We start from the raw sequence: 27,970 nt of genomic DNA, 5'->3' as shown, positions 1-27,970 counted from the left end.
ACATTAAAGAAAGTGATGAAAAAACTATAGAATAAACTACCCATTTTTTATGGCATGCATTTATACTGCGTCACCAGGCAAATTATTTTCAAATCCTGAAAAAAATGGGTTGATTTAGTTTAACGTCCCACGGTTATGCCTGCTAGGCTAAAGACGAAGTGGACCTACTGATTATAGTGGACTTCTAACCGCTTTGGTCCTTTAACTGTACCCCCACCGGGAATCGAACCCGGGACCACGCTATCCGAAATCAAGCGTGCTAGCCACTAGGCCAAGCAGGGGTTCCCTGAAAGAAAATGTACCGGAAAACACAATAATCATGCAAATAAATTTTAGTGAAAACTACACATTTCCGAAACATGCTAAATCCTTTTTTGGTCGCTCAATAAGTATATTTTAGTTTGCTCTTTCATTTCTCGAATACCTTTCGACATATACCTCAGTTTCCTATTTTTTAAAAGTGCGTTTTGGTTTCTAACAAACCTTATTGAAACGAAACTACTGCAGGTATCGATAGGCATTTGAAAAAATAAAAGAAACAATATGCTTATTGAATCACAAAAATGCGTACGAACACCAGATACGGCTCAGAGGCCATTTTACACTAAGGAAAGGATTTGGAAAAGTGTCGGCCAGAGTGGATTTGCTAGGTACCATCACGGTGTTTGCCTGGTAGGACTGAGGGAAGAGCAGAAAAACCCGTCAGAATGGTCGGCAGCGGTATCGAACCCACAACCTCCCGACTGCGAACCAACGCTGTACCAACAGAGCTACCGCAGTAGCATGTTTTGGAAATACATTCCACAGTTGTACGAGGTACGATGAATAACAAATTCAAACAATCAATAAGATTCCAAGCAATAGGAAAATTTAAGTGTTGTCATTGAAGGAAGTGTAGTGTGCGTCACAAGTGAACTGTAGTGTGCGTCACATAGAAATTCAATTGTCATATGTTTACTACAGTGAAGTGCGAATGAAACGGTGGTTGTGAGAACACTGCATTCCTTCTGGAAAATGTTTATGTACAAAATACATTTTGTAAAGTCATATGGAGGAAGATTTCCTAAATTCAAAATATGAGTAAAATTTTACTTCCCTTTCTGTAGTGTGAGTCACGTTTTAGTGTATAAATATAACCTGGTATTTTAATAATTAAATAGAAAAATACCAATACGTGGAAATTATAATATGTCCTTTCTATAATCATATTTAGTGGTTTGTTTATAAAAATTGTTATATTCATTACCATAGTTAAGGTTTAAAATATACGAGCATGTTCCCTTGTAGAGTGCGTCACGCGTGGAAATAGCCATTTAAGAAACTTTTGTCTAATTGCAAGATAGAGAAATCTTTGTTATATTTCTACATACTATACACCCTACATGTTATGAAAAAATCAGTGAGTTGCTTCTAATAAAAACAGAATACTCTACAGAAATAACTTACTTAAAAACATCTGAGAAGGGCAATTTCTTATCTTGATTCATTAGACATGCACCAAAGAACATAGATGTTGCATAAGCATAGCATGGAACACAAATACAAACACCATATACAATTCCTCTCGCATACATTAACCATCGTCGCGATTTCTCATAAGTGGCCCTCAACTCTTTTAAGTAACGTCTCCAAAATATAGTTTCTAAGCTTAAACAGGCAACAGTACGGACGTTACTAATAGCCTCTTGAGCACTCTGGAAGAAAAAATAAAAAGTATTTCAATATGAAATATCACTTTCTTGAGAATAGGGGGACGTTTATGTGAAAATCTGCTTCAATTCATAGGTTAAAGAAAAGTTACCAAATAGTTTTATCTAAACATATAATATTCAAATCCAAGCTTGTACCTCTCTTGACTATATTAAAACCATGCTAGATAAAATTTCTATAATTTTAAGATACGCTACCACTAAATGGTTAATAACTAGTGACGAAGATATCTGCATTTCTGTTTAATATTTAAAAAATAGGCACTTTACAATTATGTACTAGGAATAATGTACTGATCTCAAGTAATTTCACATTTGAGAGCAGTAGCTTCTAGTGTAAAGCAGATAGAAGATTTAAATATACAAGTATTGCGTTGATGCATAAGTTCGTGCGGTTCTTATATTTTATATTTTATTTTTGTTCTGCTGTTCTGTTAATTCAAATACAAATACAACATAGACAGAACATTAACATATTCTACGAGTGTAACAATACATTGCATACATTTTAGTGTCACTTACATCATTAACTCACAATCACTCAGTGATGTGTTCACCTCCACTATCTATGAAGCAACTCATTCACGCGATTTTCGTCAAAACCTGAAGGTCTTCCAGAACATGGATCATCAGACAAGTCAAATCGTCCTTCTCGAAAGCGGAAAAAACATTTCTGTGCTGTTCTTTCAGCAATTGCTTCATTCCCGTACATTGCACAAATTCTTCTCGCAGCCTCTGCTGCACTGGATCCTCGGTTAAACTCGAAGAGTAAAATGTGACGGAAATGATCACTTTTCTCAACTTAATATTCCATATTAGTTTGTCTAAAATATATAGAATAATACCACGTCCGTGTTTATATATATTGTGCACCCCTATGCTCTAAATGTTTTGCCGCTCCCCTTCCCAAAAACGACCAAAATTAGAGTTGAATTCATAGTTTTTTGGGGTAGTTGAGATGAAAAATGTCAGTTTTAATTCAATTCAACTTCAAGGTCATACTTCATTTCCCAGGGGAGGGGCGAGATTTTAAAAGTAATCGAAAAGACATATATATTAGTGTTAAATTCATAGTTTTAACGGTATCAGTTTTCATGACGTTCAAGTTCATCCTCCCCCCTTGGGATGAGGCTGGGAAAGGATAACTTTTCAAAAATAATCAGATAACCTAGTTAATTAGTAACTACTATAATTAGAGCGAATTAAACACATTAACATATTTTCTCGCGCTTGCGGGGACTCTGCAGATTGCTAGTTTTAAATATTACTTTAGTGTGTATCTTAAAAAGAATTTCAAAATTTTGCATCCCCCTAAATTCTGTCGTCCTGTGCTCGAGCACTGAATAACACTTACCTAAATACGGGCCTGAATAATACGTTTACAATCAAGAAAACCTGTGTTTCACAACACACAAACTCCAAATTACGGTAAGACAACGGAATAATGATAAGCAATCGCTTCACGCCGTATTGTTGCCAACCCCAAAAAATATACCGCACGAACTTATGCATCGACCCAATAATTCGATATAAATTTATTAATAGAGAGCATGGGGCATTATTTATCAACGTATTAAGGAGTTCCATTGAGATGTTTTTTTCTAATCCTTTCTCCTTACAAACCTCCATTACCTCAGAATTTGGTAACTAAGACACAACACTTGATTAATAACATTTATGGTTACTACAGGAAAGTATTTAAGTGATTCTGCTTTGTTATTAGATGTAAGGATTATTGGATACAAGGAATATAATTTCCAGATTATGGGACTTATTTAAAACAATGTATCTTATTTCTAACCTTTTATTATAACTTTGGTGAAGGATAAAGATCTAAGGATTAAAAATTTAGAGCTTTACAACTTCAAAGGAACTCTTTCAAATACGTCAAGAACGGTTGTTCCTTTGACATAATCTTTATTTTGAAAAATAGCTATAGTTGTGGTCGAGGCTGTACCGAAGAGAAAACATATAAAGGGTCACCACTATCTCCAAATGATTAAATTTACATAGTATAATATGACATTTCAAATACTTCTAATACATTTTTCATTTCTGAAAGAGACATATTCCTTCTCAATTTTTTCTCGGTTTTTCTAGCCTGAGATGTGAAATTAAAGTAAATATACTCCTTAAATTCTAAATTTATATTAGATTAAGAAAATAGCACATCAATTCATACTTTCGAACCGAAGGCGAAAACAAGGACTGAAAAGGATTGCATAAATACTAACTTAATTAATTTGATATCTAAGTCTACGTATCGAATTCATTCTATCATTATTAAATTGTAGATGATAATGTATAATATTAAAATTTAGAAAAAGAAAAGAAATAAGTATATGAGGAAAGAAGATAATATGTACGAATGATACGTACTTAGATTCTTTTTTACTTAGTAAAATTATGCTACAAAGCGTCAAGACATTTTATTAAACTATATGGGAACAAATTTTATAGAATATAATTTCCTTTCTATTTTCCTACACTGGGAAAGTAAAAGTTATATATACACACATATATACCTACTTGATTGGCATTTTAGCGTCCCTTTCAGTAGCGAAGCTCTATGAGACACGGACTTACAGCTTAACCCAGAATACAAACCTATGAGATTCCGTCAGAAATCCAACCCAGGTCTCCTGCACCGAAATAGTACGCTAAACATATAGCAAAAAGGGTGGTTAAATATATACCTAGGTATACATACATATATGTGTTATTCACTTCTGATACTACTTTTGTTCTAAGAATAAAGTATTCATAAGCCATGGTATTGCTCCCTATTTCACTTTCATTCATAGTGTTGCTCTAATGTTGTTCTTGATATGTGATTAGCGTTGCACATAGTATCATTTCTATTTCACGGATGTTTTGACATTGATTTAGCATTATGAGACAACTATGGGACTTCTGATTAGAAATGGTAAATTCTCATCTACAATGGCAGAAATAACTGACTACATATACCCAACTAAAAGCCGTATGTCCGGCCATAGCTTTTACAACGCCACGGAGCTTACTTTATATGTCCTTATCTTGATATTAATTTCGATTTGACATGTATCTAGGTCATCTCTCTTCTTCTTCTTCTTCTTCTTCTTCTTCTTTTTAATTTGCTTCTGATCATCAGAAATGTTAGGAGCAATATCTTGAATAGAGGCATTAAATCATATTACTTTAAGCTTCTCCTTACGCTATTTTACCTTAGTTAATCTTTGCAGTGCAATTCCTTCAGATTGTGATTGTTCGATTATTATCTTGCTATGAAAATGAAGAGAGGCTAACATACAGGGTACAAATACACAAGTGACTAATCCCAGTTTCCAGTTGTAATACAGTGAAATAATAACTGACACAATCAATGTGCATAATGCTCTCATCACTGTTGCCAATCTCTCTCCCGTGGCCTGGAAAAAAAGAAAGTATAAATCAAACAGTTTGCCTTTTGTAAAATAAGATGGAAATCCTGGAAAATAAAAATCAAATAGTGTTTCCTTTTGTAAATAAGATGGAAATGCTGTAATAAGAAACTTGCCTCATTATTTTTGAAATCGTATATTTCGACTGTAATTGTCAACTGTTTTTAGAAAGAGTTAATTAAAAGTTTATATAAGGATTGAAAAGGAACTCAGAAGGGTATCTATAGAAATTCTGCAAGAAATATAGAAACTGTAGCTGACTTTGTGGAAGTAACCTTCACATATGGCTTTTGTGTTTCAATTATGCATATTATTCATAAGGGATTATGTTTTCTTATGCATTTTGTAATTACGTAGAAACGGAATCCAATTATCTCTAAAGAAAGATTTCACAATTTCAGTAACTCGGAGTTTCAACAACATATTCTTGAAGAATACAGATGGTGATCAGAAAAATGGAAACACCTGAACGGAATTTCAACTTATCAGATTGATATGGTGTCGGGCTACCTTTCGCCTTCAGAACAGCTTTGATGCGACGTGGGATGGAGGCATAGAGGTCGTGAATGGTAGCAAGTGGAATTTTACACCATTCCTCGTGCAGGGCATCGACCAGTTCTGTGAGAGAGGATGGAGGTGGAAATCGTCGCCGGAGTCGTGTTTCCAAGACGGACCACAGATGTTCAATTATGTTGAGATCTGGGGATTGGGCGGGCCAGGGGAGGTGTTGAACTTCATCCCGATGTTCCTCAAACCACGCTGCAACAACGCCAGCTGTGTGAATGGGTGCATTATCATCCCGGAAGATGGCGTCATTGTCCGGGAACAACATCTGGACTATAGGATGCAAGTGGTTTCCTAAAATTGCGACATAATCGTTGGCAGTGATTCGTCCGCTAAGTGTGACCACAGGACCCAATGAAAACCATGATATGGCGGCCCACAGCATCACCGAGCCGCCGACATGTTTCACAGTTGGGCGGAGACACTGCAGATCATAAGATTCTTTGGGCGTTCTTTATATATAAACATGGCCCGTGGTTGGGAATAGGGTGAAGGATGACTCATCCGACCATATCACACGTTTCCAGTCCTCAACGGTCCAAGTTGTATGGTCGCGCACCATTTTCGGCGTGCGAAAGCGTTATGGTCCCTGATGAGCGGTTTGGCCCGTGCAACACGACCTCGTAAGTTCATGTCATGTAATTCGCGGCGACTGTGATTGTCGAAACAAGGTGGGGGAGGTGCTGATTGAGTTCCTCCGTCACTTGCTCCGCAGTGGCACGACTGTTCTGCGTGACAACGTGCTTTAATACCCGGCGTGACCTGTCACTCATGATTTTCTTCCGCCCACTGTTCCGCTTCCCCGATGTGGTTTTCCCGTGTGTTGTGTAGGCCGTCATCACCTTCGATACTGTCCCACGCGACACACCTAACACAGTAGCCACTGCCGTCACACTCACTCCACATAACCGCGCACCAACAATTTGCCCTCTCTGAAAATCTGAGAGGTCTCCCATTTTACACTACCTCCGTCTGCTGCAGCCACAGGACACTGCTGTTCCACTGCGCCTGACGTAGTATGGAGACCGACCTAACACACCACTACCAGCGGTCCGGCGCTGCGGGCGCCACAACACCACTGCCAACCCATACATCTGACGTGTTGCCAACTACAGGCGTTTCCATTTTTCTGATCACCATCTGTATGTAGCAATTCTTAGTTCCTTTTTCAATCCTTACATTCACTTATAACGTCACTGATTTTGAGACTGGGAACCGCTGTGGCTCAGTGATAGAGCGTTTACCTATGGTACATGGGATCCTTGGTTCGATCCCGCTCGCGCCAAGTAAGCTTTCTGGTGGACAAACACAGTGTGCGTATTTTTCCTCGGGGTTCTCCCGTTTCCTCCCACTTTTCTCCTTCCATCCTTTTTTTATTTCTCACCATCACCGTCTCCTTTAGCCTAGCCGACATAACCGTGGGGCATAAAACTTAAAAGATTTCATTTCATTTTTTTATTATTTTGATATTATATTTAGATTGAAGACAAGTCAAAATACAGAATTTGAAAAGTAATAGTACAAAGCTAAGATTTATCATACGATTTTACATTCTCCTGCCCTCTAAGTAAAAATAGAATTCTTTAATAGTTGCTTTGCCTCATTGTTCTCGATAAGGATAAATTTAATAAGATTATTCACAAAATTAAACTATAGGTTCCTGTATAGATGAATTCATTTCTTAATGATTTTCTTTTATGCTTGACTAAACTTAATCATTATGATCATCAATATAATAATGATGACTTATGATGATTCAACAACAGAAACCGAATATAAATTACAAAGTAGATGTCAAATTGCATTACAGAAATTGTTATCCAAAACTGTAATTTAAATAGTGAAAAGTATATTTGACCCAACAACAATAGTAAAGACATTGTATTGAACTTGAAAATGACTAATGTCTTACAGAACAAAGAGAGAGAAAGAATCTTTCAAACATATCATTTGGGAATTAAAATTTTAATGGTTATTTACATAATACATACTTAAATAAATGAAATATATGATAAGTGTATTTTAAATAGAATCTAAAATATTCGAGTTGAAGAAACAGCTAATTAAAATTCGACAATGAAATAAATTCACTTGAAAATTACGTTAGATAGATATTTCCCTTTTCTTACGTAAGGACATTTCGAAGAAATTTTATATTTTTTGCTGATTCGTAATTGATTATTGAGCATATTGAATAATAACAATAAAATTAATAATAATAATAATAATAATAATAATAATAATAATAATAATAATAATAATAATAATAATAATAATAATAATAATAATGACATTTCTGATATTAGAGTGTCTTTTCTACTACAAAATGATAAGTAATACATTTTTAGAAGAGTATGCATCCAATTGGTATTCGAAAAATGACAACCTAATTGAAGGTTTTGTACAGCAATATGGCGAAAGATCTTTCGGCACCTACAGAAGGCAAAAGAAAAATTTGCCCCTGGCTTTGGTGCTTAGTAATAATTAAGCTAGACTACTCACATTCAATAGGGAAAGTAGTTCTTTTCTGTATAATCTTTTCTCTTAAAATTAGTTTCAAAGAGTGCCAAACACCAGCAAATAGCAACCCAGCTCTTCTTTATCTTTTGATTTGTTTTTCACGGAGCAGCATTACCCAGAACAATGTAATTCACTTAATGGATGTTGAAAACTTGCACGAACACAAGTTGAATTAATAAATAGAGAAGTATCAATGAATTTTAAAGTTTAATTGTAGGGAGAGTTTCTTTTCACAATTCAGCGATGTACTGTCAATAATCATGGAAACAAAATATGGAAGGCAAATAGTACATTTATCATCATTTGACTCGTAATTCGATTTGTGTTGGGGACATTTCAACGTTCATTTCCTGAATTTAACTTGGTTATTGTGAACATTATCGTTCTATGAAATCTATATTGAGAAAATAAGTAAAGTATTCTGCCATCTGCAAGCGATTGGCTTTTCTTTGCACTGACCTTAACGGTAATGTATGTGTTTATGTTTCTCTCTGAAAATATTTGGATTATAGAAATGTGCAGATTTTGCTGTACGCGCTTATATAACACCAAGGTTGAGTTGTATCCGAAACTTTGTACTTTCAACAGGGTGGGAAACTACATTAAGTTGCATTATAGAAGTCTGACATGTGTTATACAATAAAACAACTCTCATATCTTATATTCTGTCTTCTTTGTTGCTAAAATGACACGTATTTGTAGTTCTTGCATTTTGCATGAAAAACACCAATCAATTGATAAAGAAAATGTCCAAGAAAACTGAATTGTACCAAACAGTACAGATTCCAGTATTGATGATTCTGTATCATTTGCATCAGACAAAAACGCATCAATTAAATTTTTTTACGAACCTAAACTCATGGTCATTAGTATGTATGTATGTAAAAGAAACAAAAATCTTTAATTTAACGCACCACACTTGTGCTATTTAGGTTAAATAGATGATTAATGAAAGTTAATGATAGTAATAAAAAATGATGGGATAAGAATGTGAAAGGAAACGAAACAACCCTGAGAAAATCCGGGAACACGATGTTGGCCACCACAGAATCCCATGGCCTGAGAAAGAACCAGGAATCCCTCGCACTAGAAGTAAACTGTCTCTACTACTGATCCACCCTGGTCTCCTAATATATATAAAGCAATTATATCACCGTGAAATATACAAAGCAGAATCATATCGCTGTTACAGTAGGTGTTAATTTTCACTGAAGATGAATATTTCATTTTTAGTTATTCTCTGCAAGAGTGCATATTTACTGAACGACATTCGTAGAGTTAAGAGCGATAACTAAACCTATTCCATTGAACAGAAGTCTATATTATTATAATACAAATGCAAATGGTGATTTTGTAAGATATTAGAGATATTACATCAACAGGAAAAATTAATATCAAGTAGGGCACTCCGTATTCACAACAACATGCTTTTATATGACAGTATGATATACTATACACTTTACTTACACCTTGCACATTGGATGTATCGGTAAACAGCAGTCTTGACAATTCTGAAAAATTCTTTTCAAGTTCTTTATCAAACCAAGCCACATCTTGCCTCATGATGGCTGCAAAAGTTAATTTCCTGAGTCTTGTGGTTAGTTTTTCGCCTGATACTGTTAATAAGTATCCCTGAAAAGGTCATGTTTAAAGAAATGAATAGGTAAGTCATCACAATAACTTAGATAAAATTGTAATATATATACAGTTTTGTAGAATAAAGAATTTTTTCCTTCAATTTCAGCAATTTAAAGCTGCTGATATCTTCAGACATAAAAGTGCAAAAGAATCACCTTCATGCAGGTGAGTTTTGAATTAAAAGTAAGAATAATAATAAGATGCAAAAAATGTATTTATCTTAATAATGATCGGCAATCGTCACAGGATGTGAGTTACGCTCATCCTAATAGAAAACAGTCACCTTATTTCATGCACGTTAAATTCACGGGCCACATGTATCCCTTTACTAATTTTGCTACAGCTCTCAGTTCATTTCGTGAGAACAACGAAAAAGATACATAATTTACTTCATAAGATCTCATGGCTTAAATAGGTGAGAATTTTCTGCTTTCTTGGAAGATTTACGAAACATATATTCTGGTTTGCAGAAGTGCACTGTTTATCCTGCTCCACAGTACTCGAAAGGTTCCGAACTTGAAGGAGAGACAAAATTTGACACTTTTTGAAAAATCAAAGAACAAGACACCAGTTTATTGATGGATCGTTTGTAGGTACGAGAACTTTCTTTTATGGTTGATATTACGAATTGTAAGATTTAAATTTGAAATTGCAAGGAAAAGATATAATTACGTTTTACGAACTTGAATTATCAGGTAAAAACATTCACATGCAAGTTGCTGCTATAGACAGTTAACAAGACGAAGACTTGATACACTTCTCAATTTGTGCTTAGTATAAAACAAGCTTAAGGGAGCCTGTTTAGTACAAAACGTTTGCTAAGAAGCTTCATCTATTTAAGACTGAATCCAAAGAATTGTTCTACAATATTAGATCTATCAAGGATGAGCTCTGTTTTCTGTCAGTTTTTAAAACTATGTTTTTAACCAGTCCATTTACAAATGGAATTAATAGAAATTCAGTTTGACTAAATTCTAAAACAAAAATTCAGTAAAGTGGGTATCCCCGAATTTTACAAGTACTAGCCTGCGCGGTTCCCAGAAACCCACACACTTTTATCATAAGTGACTTGCGTGTTCGGCAGTACGCATCAGTGATAATAACATTTCGTACAAATGAAGAGGAACAAATCCCCAGTGAGATTCAGATTATTAGAAAGTCTTCTGATCTCTGTTCTGAAAATCGTTGGTGCGAACAGTATGTCTCCAGACATTCGGAAACTAGACTCCAGACATTCGGAAGATAGTCTCAAGAAAAATATGGCAGGTGTCCGGAAATAAACAATACGTGTTCATCTATTACCTGGATTTCGTTATGCTCCTTCTATTTTTGTTAAAAATAATAAATAAAAAAAATATATTTACACACTTCTTAAATATATCATTAAGTATGAAAATGGCTTTTCTTCCGGAGACCCGCATTATTGTATACTTATGACTATTTTTCCTATTTGAGATACTGAGTTTGGTACACCTGCACTATTAGGTGTCGTTACATGCGCTACCATTTGTATGTATAACGAAATTCTTGCACATATGTGGTATAGAGTTTTGAGTAATTAATGGGCAAACTCAATAAATAAATAAATAAATAAATAAATAAATTTGTTAAAAGTGAACAATTATAGATTTTAATTAGAGATTTTAACCTATAGTTTACAGCGGGCCGAAGGATCAGGTGGACAACTTGTTCGTATAAGTTTTCATTATAATATCATTTTCCAGTGTAATCACACTCATTTCTTTGAACATATTTATTTTATCCTTTTGCCCCTAAGAAGCAACCGCTTTAAGTTGCTGAAATAATTTCGTTTCTTTATAACAAAATTATCCACATAACTAAATTACAATACCTCTGTAGATGAATCGCGATTCTCTGTTATCGAAACTCAAAATTGAGACCACCTGGGCAAAGAAAAATTGGCTAATCTTTAGATACATCCTGATGGAACAATGCACTACAGGTTTAGTGATGTGAAAGTAATTGGTATATCATGGCAAACATATAACATGAAAGAAATTTAATTTTAACTTACAAAGCGAGATTTTTTTTGTAGGCACTTTTTATTATCTATAAATACTACTTAATATGTAGTTCATGGGGAACATAAGTTATATAATAGACAAAACATTTAGAAATTCTAAACCTTTTATTTATAACATTATTTTTTTTAAATACGAGCAGTATAAAGAAGTATAAAGAATAAAGTGAAGGATCTGAATAGATATTAACAATTCTCCTGGCTTCAAACGATAATCTCGGCCTACCCAAAGACTTTTCAAACATTACTCAATAAATCACATTCTTGTTTCCCATGTGAGCAACATGCTCTGCCTAAGCTACACGTTTTGATCTGATTATCCTTACTACATTTGATGGCAAGTTCGCAGGCGGCTACATAAACTGAGATTTTATTGATTACTTAATAGTTAAGTAAGTTTTGTTTTTTCTAAGCAATTATAAAGTTTTTCGAAAGAATAAAAGCAATTTATTTTGTTTTTAATTTTATATAATACTAACCTGACAGAAAGTTGCTATTCCTGTAACAGCACCTGCAACTAAATACATAGCCATGAAGTATTTTAATTTTCCTAATGCCTCTTCCTTTGACGAGGTAGCTAGCAACTGCAAAAGAAAAATGTGGACTTACAAAATATATGTAACGGATAAACCTATCAATAAAACTACTTTTTTTATTATTATATTAACACCTTGGGTTAAGAAACCTGAAGATTCGCAGCTGTAGAAATAAAAGATAGTCACTAGATCTTACCTATCTTAGTACAGTCAAATCAAGGTAGTTATTACACTCCTCCGTTAGATCCTGCTTTATGTTGTGTTCACACCTTCTTTGTGACCTCACGCGTATTTCCCGTGAGAACGACTTCTCGATTTGACAATCCACAATATATTAACTAACGAGTTCAATTTGTGATGGGCACAAAATATCATAATAAATATGCCACGTCATATATATATATATATATATATATATATATATATATATATATATATATATACGCAAAAATAACGAAATCCCAGTCAGTATGCGTCGTTAAGACCTTCGTTTAGTCTTAAAGTACTCCATTTGCCTATGTCGACTCAATGGCAAACGTAGACAATTTCAACCATTCAACGAAATATAAGAAAAGAAGAGAAATGAAGATTAATAGTGACAGCGTGATATCTAAAATGAAATAGGTGGAACTTCGCAAGACAATATAGAAAGAATTACAAAAGATATAAGAAAATAAAAAAGCATAAAAAATATGAGAGAGACAACTGAAAACAACATGGGCGTTAAAATGGTTTAAGCAGTAAACAGAACCAGATTGTAGCATTGAAAAAAGAAGGATGACGTAATCACTAAAAACACACTGAAAGAGATTCAACAATTCTACAGCAAGTTATATTCAAACGATAAACCGGAACTGAAAGAAAGTGCAAATAAAGACGAACCAGAGAACACCTGAAGAAGCAGATGCATGCACTATAAGAAGAATAAACCATAGGAAGATATCAAGAGAAGGAAGTCAGATTAGACATAATCAAGGAAGTGGTCAAGAAATAATAATAAATAAAAAAAATCTAACGCAGAGTTATACTAAACTGCATGTGAAATGGTTGAATTTCAAGAAGTGGAGAAATGCCATAATAATACTGCTGCTTAAGAAAGGACACAAATAATACTTACGTAATTATAAAAGCAAAGTGTGTTCCTGTATTAGCGAAGTGTTCGGAAGAAATGATATACCGATTTGAAAAATGTTGAAACCTCCCCTATAAAGAGAATAGGTTGGGTTTAGAAGTACTTAGGTAGCTATAATATAGACGATCTTATTTATGTAGTGAGGGAACAGAACAGAAGTAACCTTCATGCACACTAAAAGTTGTGATAAAACTGAATGGACACATTTAAAAAGGCAAATATATCTTATCTTAACATCAGTGTAGTATTTCGCTACAAACTTGTGGCTGAGTAAAAGGCCAGTGATGCGTTGAAACTGTTTGTGTTATAGTTAACAAGTGCGAGTTAAGGTAAGATATCTTTATATTTTTAGTAATTGAAAACCCATCCTGTATTGAAGAATGGATACACCACCAAAGTGTTATAGTTAATCTTTCCGTGTGAGATATGTGGATATTTTATTCGTACTTTTGCTCAAATATTACAGTGATTAAGTTAAAAAGAATTCAGATGACAATGAGTTTTAGATTCTTTGCAATTTTTAAAAATATTAATTTCGGTAATTTAAAATATAGAAAGTATAGATTTATTTTGTATAACTATATTAATTTATTTTTCAGTGTAAGTCCATAAAACTTATAGAATATTTCTTGCCCGCTATTGTATAGCCCATTCTTCCTTACCTCTAATATCTCTCCATATAACACAGCATAGATAGGAAAGCTCAATCCAGTGATAGCTGCAGAAACACACCCAGTTATGAGAAAAGGCCACTCTGCTTTATTCATACCTAATATTGTTCTCCAACGCACATCTTGTAAGCTACTGTCCTAAGAAAGAGAAAACTAACATAATTTCTGTAACCAGTTAGCGGAAAGTAGTTAAATACAGTTATTAATAATTTAAGGAGACAGAACCTTAAATTATTTGAGTTATTTTTAATTTTGGTTTCTCGTTTCCAATAGCACAATTATAGCAGATTGTATACCAGTTTATAAATGTATTTACAAGTGGTAAAAAATATGAAACAGTATCGCTAGAACAATAGTGTAATGCGCTACTATTATATATCTGAACCATGCATTACATAACATCCCTGAGAATCTTCTAAATGTCCGTAGCAGATGATTCAGAAATTAACAAATCTACAAGAAAGTACATTTCTTGAATCGAAATATATAAACAAATTTGAAATAATATGTATGGTGGAAGGAACATCTTGTGAATTAATTCATAATATGTATTATAGCAAAATGTGTCTTTAGAAAAATGTGAGCCTCGGATTAAACATCGAAACTGTTCCAATTATAGTTTGTATTTGATATTGTGAGTAAAACTAAATCTATTAGATAGTACAATGGGTAGTATCATGAGGCAGAATGACTGATAATTACCGAGATGATGCATATATGTATATAGTAATGAGCTGATTCTAGTGTTTTCCTTATTAAATCAGCCCTCTACAGAATATAACGGAATAAATATAATGATAATAATATAGAAATAGATAAAGAAAATTAATATAATGATACGTGATAAGTGTATATTGCTTATAATGTGTAAAGTTAGGAAGAGGCCGTTGGAAAATAACTGAATTGATCCTCAACTAAACTATATATATATATTGGATACGTTGTTTTATTTAATAATACATCATCCAGTGGACACTGTGAGGAATTGTAGGTTGCCAGTTGCATCTGATATGAAAAGAGAAGAGAGGATAAGATTTTTTGCTATGGGACTCTCTATCAACACGCAGAACCTAAGATATGAGAAACTAGAAATTATAATAACCCTTCAAGTACTGTGATGAATGTTGGAATATTAGAATAGTAAAAGTAATTGTGAATACTAGTATTATTACCTTTAGTTTTCCGTGTACAGTGAAATTTTGTGAATGATACATAAAATATTAACAAAGCATATTTCTGTATTCTGTATTAGTAAATTAGTTTTTTAATGTGTAATAGTATATCCCCATAAAATATATCAAATGACGGTCAAATTAAAAAAAAAAATCGAATACTATTCTAGAATGTGCTATTACATCATCTTCTTGTTTGGATTTAAATTATTTTTTATTAAGTAATACGTACTATTATCTATGTATCGAAATACGTAGCTGTTGTGTTACAATGTGTAACGAATAATTTTTTTATACACTTGTAGGATGGAAAATTTTGAGAATTCCTTATCTTGTTCAATATGTCACTGTTTTGTCTGTAGTTTTAATTATTACTTGTCATTATTAATAATATTAAAACAATAACAGGAAATAAATTACTCTGAATTACAATTGTAGTTCGGACTACGAATTACGAAATTCAGAATCCAATTTCTGAAATTCAAGAAGAAAGAGAAAAAAATACTTTTGAAATTTTAAAGTATACAGTAACCATTGTTTCTCCTAAATTATTAAAATTTTATTCTAAGGTTTAGATTAGAGTTAAACAAACTATTTTATATTGAAATTTTGACATTTTTATATAATGTTCTCCCAGGAAATTTTTTTATGAATTAATTTTTCAGCCACTGCTACGGCTTCCATCAGGCTCGTTTATTAATGAAAGGACAGATGAAACTAAGAACTGAAGCATTCCTGGTGTCGTGATGAATATAGTTGTTCTCGGGCAATCAGCCAGGTGAATTTCAAGTCGTCCAACGTTTCGAGAACTGACAAATACTTTACCAGAAGACGAGAACAATGTTGTTAGTTCCCGAAACGTTGGACGACGTGGAGTTCATCTGGCTGATTGCCCAAGAACAGCTATATTCAGAGGAAGGTATTTTTGAAGGAGAAAAGGTTGGGAAAGATAGAAAACTTTACTTTCCCTGTCAATAGAAATGTATTCTTTTACTGAAGTTTATTAACTTTTCTTTTTTCATTTCATTTTGCTTCATATCCATAGCAAGTATAGTTGTTATTATGATGATAATATAGTCTTTAGTGCTGCTGTACGAGTGACCATTAACAATTTTGTACTAAACCAGTCTCTAACAATAAAACATTACTATTGATGAAGAATATTCGATCAGATATTCGAAATATTTAGTACATACAAATCATTAGAAGGTTACAGGAACATGTCACAGGTTAGTAAATTAGCATCTAATGTAAATAAATGCTCCTTATGTTATATTAGCAATTATAATCTTTCCATTTGTTCAGTTGCAGTACATACATTACCAGTAGTATAAACTTAAGAACAAATTAAGATTACATATACGTCAACAGATAACTGAAGAAGTAAAGGAAAAACAAGCTAAATGCAGCAATCAAATGAAGTATGTTATTTAAAAAAGTCAAGATTTTCTTCTGGGCACATTCATTTGATAAAAAAAATAGAACCTTTTATCTTGCTATTTTTGCAGATGAAAATTGTTATTTGTGCATCCGTGACTTCAATCTAAAGTCGTTTCTGATGAGGAAGATTTAAGTACTACATTTCTGTGAAGAGAAAGACTTTTTCAATACTTTAATATATTGTATATGATGTTTACTCTGCCACAAATATTTATATGTTCCAGAAACAGTAGTATCATTGTATATAATATCTCTTTTGTCTTCCTTGGTTCTGCATAAATGTTTCCTTTGGTTATAATAATGTAATCTTGGAACAACTGCAAGGGGCTTGATAAAGTCTTGCCGTATCCAATGAATTGAGAAAATATTGTTGTAATCTGTGAAATTCTGCCCAGTGTTTCTTTAATGTATTAAGCTGACAGAAGATTTACTGGAAACAAAGCGAAAAATAATACAACAGTACAAAAATGGAAAAGCTAAAGAATTTTGCTTAAAATGATCAATGGACGCACAATTCAATAATAATCAAAGAAGTACTTAGTAAGTGTCGATATTTTATAAATAATAGTATAGTTTCAACGGATAACCTCCGTCATTATCAATGGTGTTGAAGAAGCTTCCTCTGCAAGCATATCACTTCTTGTATTATAAACTTGGACATTCCTGAGCTAATGTTCCAATGCGTAAAAACAATAATCAATTTGTACTATGAAGACAATAAAAAATTAGGCCAGCGCTTTTGAGTTACAATGGAAGTTTCTTCGGCATCGTTGATAATAACAGAGATTATACGTTAAAGTTGTATAGTTATTTATAAAATATCGACACTTACTAGGTAATTATGTGATTATTGCAAAGTTAGAGAATATTATTCATAAAAATAATAGGATCTTTTAAGATATATCATTTAAGCACTGTTAGTTAGATGCCATGTTGTAAGTAAATAGCACAATCGTCTTATGATTGACTGTTACAGAAAGCAAGCATAAGTACAACTTTGTAAGACACTCTTCATATAGCAGTATAAAACTTAAGAATCATTAGATAATAATAACGATATACTTACTGGGTGAGTGACACAGGAGAAAAAATATTACCCATCAAGACAAGAATACATTTTTATTGGCTCACAAAGTAAAAATTCTATCCAATTTTCCTATAGAAAATAATTCATCCATAGGCATAGGAGCGAATCTTTTTTATTCTGAAATTATATTTTTTTGGTGGGAGGAGGAGGAGGAAAGTCTCTATCAGTCTTTATTTTCATAATGTAAGTCTACTAAGTCTCTGTTTTTCTCACCTCTGCTTAGTCAAATTGTTTGGGCTGTTTCCAAGGTACAGGAAAATGACAATGATTAGAAAAAAAATGATGATAAATACTCGTAGAAAACTACATAATACAAATATCGAATAAATAAATATAGTCAATTCGTATGTTGAAGCTTGGTGGAATTTCTGCTTCCCAAGAGGGAAGTTGCTAGGAAGACCCTTTTGTGTTTCTCTTATCTTTTTTGCTGACTATAAGTGAATTTGTAACAGGTTATTACTTCGGAGATTCTTGTATTGCCTTTGCTTCATAAAAAAATGAGACCGCAGGATTTTTCATTTCTTTACTGTACCATGTCTATGAATGTCAGGTACGGATAAATGTTGTGTCGTAGGATTCAGTAATCCGTTCCCAAATAAACATTTGTGTCATATGCCATTATTAGTTATTGATTTAGAATTGTTACACGTAGGAATACTTATGAAACAGGTTTTTTTAAACATCTTTTATATGTTTTGTTAACACTTTTTGATGCCCGTTCCTTAAACTTTCTCAAATATATACAGTCACACAGTTCATTTCAATGGACTACACTTTGGTGTAACTAATACTTACACCCTCTTTCAGACCCACTTTACAGGATTGAAGATGTATTGAGTTTAATCCTGTGAAGCTGACCTTAAAGAGGGTGTAAGTGATAGTTACTCCGAAGCGTAGCCCAAATTTTATATTTAAATACTTTTTGAAATTTGATCGTGTTTTTTTGAAGTAAGTTGTATGGTTTTATACATTAGAGAAAGTTCAAGGAACGGATAACAAAATATGCTAGAATAATTAATGTGTTATGCATTTGTAGATGTGTTGTAAGCATCTTAGTAGGAGTACACAGCGTAGGTCACTAATTTTTTTTTAATTGTTACATTTTTTTATCCTCTTAATGATTAAGTGTTAATTTGTGAAGTATCTTATCAGAGACTGGTCAGTCTTCAAAGTCTCTTTTTTTTCCGCATGATTTAGTTTACAAAGTAGCTTCTTTCAATTTTATTTAAACACTCCTACGCCCGCTCATCCTCTCCTTAATAAACAGCTTAATGAAAACAGCTGCAGTGGCTGAAAGTTAACCTTAAAACATAGAGTGCGGAACTTGACATTAAAAGATTAGCACTCTTGTCCAAGGGCACCCGAAGGGGAGGGCAGGGTGGGGCCCGAGCCCGCCCCCCGGCTCACGAAAATGTACACGTAATATAGTAAACCTCATATATTAAATACTAGAAATGCCAGACTTAATATAGCAACCATGGAGATGAGCCCCTCCCTAGAAAATTTTCTTCGGGTGTTCCTGCTCTTGTCTCAGCAATAATTTTTACAAATAGATACGCCTATTGCATTCTATTGAAGAAATTAAATTTATAATAGGAGAATTTGGTGTCGCAGTGTTCCTTAGTTATTCATTGACTATTTGATATGTTTTACAGAAAAAATCTACGAAATAATATATTTTAAAAGATAAATCTTGCAACATTACAAAACTAATCTTACTTTATAAACAGCTAACACAATTCTTTTGCACAACGAATCCAATATAAGTAACAAGATACATTTATGACTAATACAATACCAAATATACGTGTCATAATTAAACATGGTAAATTCAAACATGTATAAAATATTCTTTTAAAAAGTAACGTAAAATAGGAAATGGCCAATATCTTAATAGTTAGGAACCTCATGTCTAAAACAGAATTGAAACAAAAAACTATAGTTTGCTGTCACCTTCATAATTTTCACTGAGTTTCTTGCAAATAGAAACCTATTAATGTTGATAGGTCCTGTATGAGTGAGGTAGACATCACACTCTTTCTTAATGCATTTTCGACAAGGAGGAGATGTCGTAACAGAGCTTGTGCTATGCATTGTTTCATCTGCAAGAAGATAATTACATTATTAGCCATTTTCTCTATAAGCAAAAGGATGATTTTCACAAAAGACATATTTACGTATGCTTATGTACTTCGTGCAGTTCAAAATTTGCTTTCTACTCCTTAGTAAGTCAACTTTAAATTAAAAAACCGATATAGTTTAACTTTAAAAAACTTAAATAAAAAATGGAAAAATAAAAAAGGAAGCAAACGAAAGAAAAGAAAAGTATTCTGTTAGTAATTGTTTGCATTATTTATCTATCTTCAGATAATTAAAGATTTAAATTTGAATACATTTTTTTATAAAAAAATAAATAAATAAAAGAAAGAGAAGCAAGTTTCATAGGGCTCTTCAAACTAACATTCCAAGCAAAAATCCTTCTAATGAATTGTATTTTGTGGAATATATTGTCCAAATAGTCATTGTTTCTTGAATACGTGGGTCGGTAATTTACGGAAATCTTAAGGTAATTGATTCATATAATAAAATAAATATTAAAGTGTTTATTATATCTTGTTGCGTTGTTTCTTAAATTGGTCCTTATATTTCGTCAGTAAGCTTTCAGCTTTCCTGTGAATATCGTCAGAGCTTCAGCTTATTTTTGCAGATATGTTCCCGTCTTCTTTTAAATATGAACCTAAAATTTAAACTATAAATTTGTGAAAACACTTAAAATTATTGATAACTATCACTACAAGAAGAATGTGCTTAACGTTTTAGGTGTTATGCTACTGTTGCTATATTTTCATGATGCATAAACTTTTTAGATACAATTGCTCAACTTATTAGACACGGGCGTAGCTTTAATAAAACTCAGGGGCTAAGTTGTTATACATCAGTTATGATGTAATCACACTATTTGTTCCGGACATCAAAAATATGTATTAATAAATTTCACTGCAATTTCGCTTTTATGAAACTGCTAGACACGATTCCAAAACTTGTTGAATAGTTTATGTTTGTTTAGATACGAATCTAAATTTATTAAAATTTAGTGGCGATTTTCAATAATCTTGCGTTTCACAACAAATTGTGCTATAAATATTGGGTTCATACTTAAAAGAAAGTGTAAATTTAAAAAATGTAGAAAACGAACCTATTTGTAAAAATAAGGTGAATCTCTGACGACATCCACAGGTAAATTGATGGAAGAAATATAATGACCAATTAAAGAGTTAACCCAACAGAAAATAATATAAGCATTTCTTTTATTATTTCATTATGTGTATAAACAACGTATAAATGAAATTTGTAACAAGTTTATTCCATAATTTATGTTGGAAGATGAGAGATTTGAGACAGCAAGTCAGGAAGCTTTATGACACGCTGCATATTTAGGCTTTTAACTACTTACATTTATCTATTATTTCTTCTTCGTCACTTGTAGCAACTGAAGAACTTGCAACTATTTCATGAAATGGTCCACGACTATCTATTAGTGACAGGATGTTTCCTTCCTCAACTATTGTTCCTTCTGATAGAACTATTATTTTGTCAACATGTCTCATAGTATATACATTATGACTGACGATAATTATCATAATTCCTGGACAGTACTGTAACGAATAAATAAGTTATTTTATCAATTTTATTTATTTTTGAATGTTTTTTCATTCCATTTTACTTTACATCTGTTTGGTCCAATTGTCCTCAATGTGAAGTTGTAAGCGTGCTGTTGTAGTACTGCTCCTTCCTCTTAAGGGCTTCAAGGTTAAATTTTTGTTTATATGCGGGTTTTCTAGTTTTAGGTAGCCAAGCTTCTGTTTGTTCATCCCCACCAACCAGTGTTATGTTTTTACTGAGTGTATATAGATCATGGTATATTTACCTTGCTTTTTAGTCATGTCTGTGTGATACAAATTATTCCTCTTGGATAATCTCAGATATACAGTCTATTTATTTTTTTTACATGATTGTTAATACAAAAGTCATTAAGATCTTATTTAACGATAAAACTCTGCTTTAGAATTTATTTTATGTGTGCAAAACAATACTTACATTTAGGTTTGCACAACATCATTTGATGTATTATAATTAATGAAAGTGTCCAAGCGTCCTACCAGAAGAACATAGCGTCCTACAGGTAGTGGAGCACGGTGGCTCAGTGGTAGAGCGTTCACCTCTGGTGTGTAGGATCCCTGGTTCGATCTCAACTCGCGCTAAGAGAGAGCTTTGTGGTGGACAAACACTGTATGCGTGGGTTTTCTCGGGGTTCTCCTGTTTCCACTCACTTTCCTCAATCCACCATTTTTTCATTAATTTCTTATCAATACCGTCTCCTTTAGCCTAGTAGTCATAAACGTGTGACATAAAACTCAAAGATTTTATTTTTCCTACAGGTAGTGCGCACAGAAACTGTGAAAATGAAAATGACAGATTTCTGGTACTACCAACAGGATATAAATAAGTTTCCATATAGTACACATACATAAACTCTAGTGAAAACTTGATTGGTACAATTTAATGTCATTGCCCCTTCGTTATTAGCTCTGAAGCCAAGTCTATCGTAACACACGTGAACAAGCGTACTTTATTATCTTATGTTTGGTTTAAATAAGTACAGTATAATTAAATATATGTGGAATACATAAGTATAGTGTGATTTATTTTTACTCAAAAGCAATTATGCCCTCTGCAAAGACATATGTAATATTGTATCTTGAAAATGTATGTTTCGTATTCTTTATTAACTTTACTATTTGTATTACTATATCATAACTAATAAATATTATATATTAGAAAAGTAAGAATAATATAAAAATATAACAAAAAGAAAATATTAGAATCGCAACATATAGGAATACTTCCGTTCTATTGGAAGTATGTTTCTGTCCTACTAGAGGGTCTACAGTATCATCCTACGGAAAGAACAAACGCCTGAACGTTTAATCATTAAGTTTTCAAAGTTCTATACTTTCAACCTTAGAAAGCATGCTTTGATACATAAACTTGCAAGAAAGAAAGAAAGAAAGAAAAGAAGATAATTATACTATCCTTACTGTTAACTTATTCATTGATATAGGTATAAAGTTTTTGATAGAGCGCTGTGTCCCCAAGTCTTTTATATACATACTAAATATTATCTTTTTATTTGTCTATATTTATTTAATATGCTTCTTTACTTTATATACTTGTCTTTGTTGCTTTTCCCTATCGAGATTTGAAGACCCATTCTTAAGATTTATATTAGCAAAGGGTACTGACTGCTTTCTTCCACAAGTTCCATTAATATATATAAATAAAACTGAGGCAATCAGGGATAAACATCGTGTGTGTTTGTTTTCTCGGGGTTATCCCGTTTTCTTCCACTTTCTTCATTTCACCATTATCACCCATCTCATCATCACTGTCTCCCTTAGCCTCAGTGCCCAAGTACACTAAAAAGAACGTAATTATGAATTTGTGAGAGCATTAATTAAGAGAGCTAAACACATTTATAATTTTCAGTATACATAAACTTCAGACCATTGACAGCTTTTATCATTTCCTTCGATGATAGAAATATCACAATTGAATTCTAATAGAAAGTGAAGCATGCGCTTGCAACTGGTGCAACAATTAAAATTTTCATTGTTGCCTCTTAAGGTGCTTTGCTTTTAAGTATATTTCAAATACCTGATAAACATAATTGAAATAATTATATTCTCCGGAAATTTCCAGGACGAACGTGTGCAACAACTTGTACCGTTACACAATATTATTATTATTAGTTTTTTTTATTATTATTTTATCACCCTCAGCAGCTATTAAGCAATGGGAAAAATCTGGCAGTGAATATTTACTAACTCATCTTAAGTAATTTTCTACATTATATTTGTTTAAAAGTGATAATTATTATTTATCAGACTGTCACTAATATTACAAATAGTATGTGTGTCTCTGTCAGTGGTATGTGTGTCATTGTTGGGAGAAATCATACAACAATTGATACAATCTGATGCTTAGCAGTTTATACACAGTGGTAATTTGAAATCGAGGCTGATTTTTTTCTCAACATGTGGCGCAGCTGTGGTTCAAACCAAAGAGGAGTGTTTCATGAGTAACTGATACAAAGTGCATTGATCTTGACCGACAATACATGTATGGGCACGATGGGTGTAGACAGGTGTTGCTAAGCTGTATCATGAGGTCAACATGGAACAAAGAGCAAACATTAAGTTTGGCATGTCTGAGTAAGACTGCTACAGAAAGTTATCAAATATTGCAACAAGTGTATGGGTCCACTTGTTTATTCCGTGTGTGTATTTGCTGGCACAGGCGTTTCAGGGAGGGACGGGAATCAATTGAAGATGACGAACATCTGGGCGCAGCAAGGACAATGAGAACATAAGAGTTAGTGGAGAAAGTGAGGACACTGATCACGGAAGACTGAAACGTGACACTGCGAATCCTTGTTGAGAAGTTGCACGTGAATAAATAAACTTTGCAGCAAATAACAACCAACGATCTCAACAAGAGGTTGGTTTGTGCCCGTTTCATTCTTTAGTAAATGATGTCCTTTTACGATAATAAGGGCATTGTTCATAAGAAATCTGTGCCTGCAGAGCAGACAGTTGGTGTCTCATTTTACCTTTAGGTATTGAAGCGGTACTGTAACTTATTACTCGTGTGGGACCCGAGTATCGGGGTGATGTTCAGTAGCGTCTGCTCTTTGAGAATGTCGAAAATTATAAGCCAGAAACATCCTATCACAATTACATAAAATATAGCAGCATACATCAAATAAAATACAGTAATGTATAGAACATGAAAAGTTTTATTGCCAAACTATCTATGAAAAACTTACGGTTGAAAATTTTATATATAAATACTTTAAATTGGATCCAATGAGGGACACAACATTTGATTAGACCCTATAGAAGGGAATATAAGTTTTCGATCTCATCATCATATTTCTTGAATTCCTTTCGATAAAGGGTTTATTATATATCCAGGCAGGAGAACAAAATGTACGTTTATACGTACAAAATTTATACGTTTAAAATGTTTTTTTTTTTTTTTTTTGTTTCTTAATTTCCTTCGCTATTCTCTATTCTATATCTTAGTTGTGGTTTTCGACCCTTTAGCTTCTGATAACCTATTAGGATTTGCCAATTATGGTATGTTTATATTCTAATCAATGTTAAAGAATGGTGTACTCCATTACTTATTTCAAGATTTTATGAATGCAGTTTAATTAGGGAAAAATTGTGCTTGGCTAGAAATCTCGCTATCATCAATATACAGGATGGATAGTTAAAAAAAATTAAATCAAAACAGACATTCTCGGTTGTTATATAGAAGATAATAAACTCTTGTTATATTTTAAAACTTCATACTACATTAATGAATAATTTAATATAATAAATATTCCACCGTTACCATTAACAGACACATTGTTTTTAAAAAAAGTACAATACCTGTCTTATTCCTTCCATTATTTCGCTTTCTTCATTGTAGTCTAAATGCATCAGGGCGCCATCTAGAATAAGAATCTTTGGTTTCCGAAGTAAGGACCGTGCTAACGCTATTCTTTGCTTAATGTTTTGGGTGATTCCTTCAGTTGTGTCTCCCATAATTGTGGAGTATTGCTGTAAAAGTACATATATATACTTATATGAAAGTTATAATTCATGAAAAAATGTATGATTAATTTGTACTCTATAACTGAATCAATACCACTACAAATCGCTTTGACTATCATATAATTACTTTCTTAGAAATTATAATTGAATCAGAACAGATATATTAATATTGTTTTTAAAATAGAACCGTCTGCAAATAGTGAATATCAATCTTGACTAGATTTGTTGCCACAGGATATAATCCAATAGTTTTCTTTGGTTCTGTGACAATGAACCTATAGGTTTCTCAAGCTATAAGTTAGTTATCATAAAAGCAGCAACACAAACCATACTTAATAATTTGATAACGCACTCTTTTCCTCGCCTATATTTAATTCTAAGAGTGATGCACAGTCATTGTACTCTGATGTCACTGACGGGACGCTTACCGTAAACTGAGAAGTTTCCGTGAAATACGATCCTTCTATAATCTCTCTGTATTGATAAACAAGTAGCAGTGTCACGCATATACCACTTGAAGAAGTATGGTTTGTATGGCATATATTTTTCAATTAATATTGAAACCAGAAGTAGTAATAGATTTCTACTATTCCTGGTTTTACTAGAGAGACTAGAGTGGAGATGGAATATATTCTTGGGACACTTAATTGATTGCAGAAAACAGCTTCTCTCTATCTATTACCGTTTTTATTCTATAGTGATCTCAGTTAACACCTCAAGTGTCTGATTCCTGCTACTTTCAGTTTGAATATAGAGTTCTGATTCCTGCTACTTTCAGTTTGAATATAGAGTTCTGATTCCTGCTACTTTCAGTTTGAATATAGAGTTCTGATTCCTGCTACTTTCAGTTTGAATATAGAGTTCTGATTCCTGCTACTTTCAGTTTGAATATAGAGTTCTGATTCCTGCTACTTTCAGTTTGAATATGGAGTTCTGATTCCTGCTACTTTCAATTTGAATATATAATTAAGACTGAAGATGGAATTAAGAATGCTAAATCGATTTCATAAACCCACTTCTCGCTTTCTCTTATCGTTTTTGCTCTATGTAGATCGATACCAAAAATCGTAAGTTAGAGTGGATATCGACCACTCCCGGTTTAAATAAGATTCAAATATGGTCATGTATTCATGGGACGCTTAATCGTTTGTAAGAAACCATTTCTCACTATATATTACCGTTTTTGCTCTCTAATGATCAATGTCAAAACCGAAATTGATTTATTTCTATTACTTCAGTTTTGAATATTACTTCCATCAATGAGTTTGATTTCTAACTCTTGACCTTCTACGTCCTGGGCTACATTTGGTGGTGATTCATCAAATAGTTTTTGAGATTTTTTTTGTTCCTTGGGCGGACGGACGGACAGACAGACAGACAGACAGGGTAAATATATAAAGAAGTTTTGGTAACCAAAGTCTGTAAAAATTAGCAACAATCGTGTGAAATATTCTATATCTCTCTTTTATCCTTGTTATCACATCTCTAACAAAGCAGCTCCTTAGTATGCTAACCAATTTCTTTTACTCTTTAAAAGTCTCCTCCACAATTTGCTATTCTATATACAAGTTTTGATAATGTTTTTCACAGGGTTTTTTGTCCCACTTAGCTAAATTTCAACATGTGTATACTTTGAATGTTACAGCCTTTACTCTTTCGTAATCCCCATATTTCTGTATCGTACTCGTACTGTGCAATGTTTCACATGACGCATCATCGAAATTTCTTCTTGCATAACACAAAAATGTGTTTTCTTTTATGCAAAAAAAAATTCTTAATAATTTCTTTTTATTTTCCAGTAATATTTAAAATCTCATTAAGAATGTCTTGTATTACCTGTTTTTTACTTCATCCTGTCCAATTTCTATATGACCCAGAGCTTCACCATTCCAATTATCATTATTTATATTTTGTTTTCATCCATATTCTGCGTAACTTTTTAAAAGCTTTTAAACATCGTAAGTTTCGTTCAGTTTCGTTTCAAAAATATTTCGAGTTAGATTTTATATACACTTAAATATAACGTACATCAAAAAATGGCAGATTTACTCCACTACTCAAGGTACCCTAAATTCATTGCCATAGAAACTAAACTTCTTCACTGGATTCTATATTGTGTCAAACCAATCATTCTGGATTGTTATTATCTTTCTACCTTCTAAATCGTTCTAAAGTATCTTTCTATCAGATTACGCAATTAGATCTCTATGCATTAACTATACGAGCACAGAAAGTGAGCCATGGATCAGAACAATCAATAATCATCCAGGGATCCGAGGTCCACATTATAGGCTGGGTTTGGTAGCAGTTCACTTCCTTTAAGTTCCAGGAATTTATTCCGGGTCATTTGAGAGGTATGAGATTTCGCGTTGCC

The 27,970-nt window shown here is 32.9% G+C and overlaps 1 protein-coding gene across 1 annotated transcript in view; it reads right to left on the bottom strand.

Moving 5' to 3' along the window:
• Positions 1-27,970, bottom strand: part of LOC145671045 (ATP-dependent translocase ABCB1-like) — a 124,155-nt gene that overhangs the window by 16,852 nt on the left and 79,333 nt on the right. The window contains exons 13-20 of the mRNA XM_081739726.1: positions 25,432-25,602; positions 21,387-21,588; positions 19,886-20,034; positions 14,225-14,371; positions 12,374-12,478; positions 9,683-9,847; positions 4,916-5,119; positions 1,447-1,694 (exon numbers count right to left, since the gene is read on the bottom strand). Of these exons, the coding sequence (XP_081595852.1) occupies positions 1,447-1,694; positions 4,916-5,119; positions 9,683-9,847; positions 12,374-12,478; positions 14,225-14,371; positions 19,886-20,034; positions 21,387-21,588; positions 25,432-25,602 (1,391 nt within the window). The remainder of the gene's footprint in view (positions 1-1,446; positions 1,695-4,915; positions 5,120-9,682; positions 9,848-12,373; positions 12,479-14,224; positions 14,372-19,885; positions 20,035-21,386; positions 21,589-25,431; positions 25,603-27,970) is intronic.

This window comes from Thermobia domestica, chromosome 15 (assembly GCF_964235325.1).
Source record: "Thermobia domestica chromosome 15, izTheDome1.hap1.1, whole genome shotgun sequence".
NCBI lineage: Eukaryota > Metazoa > Arthropoda > Insecta > Zygentoma > Lepismatidae > Thermobia > Thermobia domestica.
Note: the sequence above shows the minus strand (reverse complement) of the source record. Positions and strands in the feature narration are given on the sequence as shown.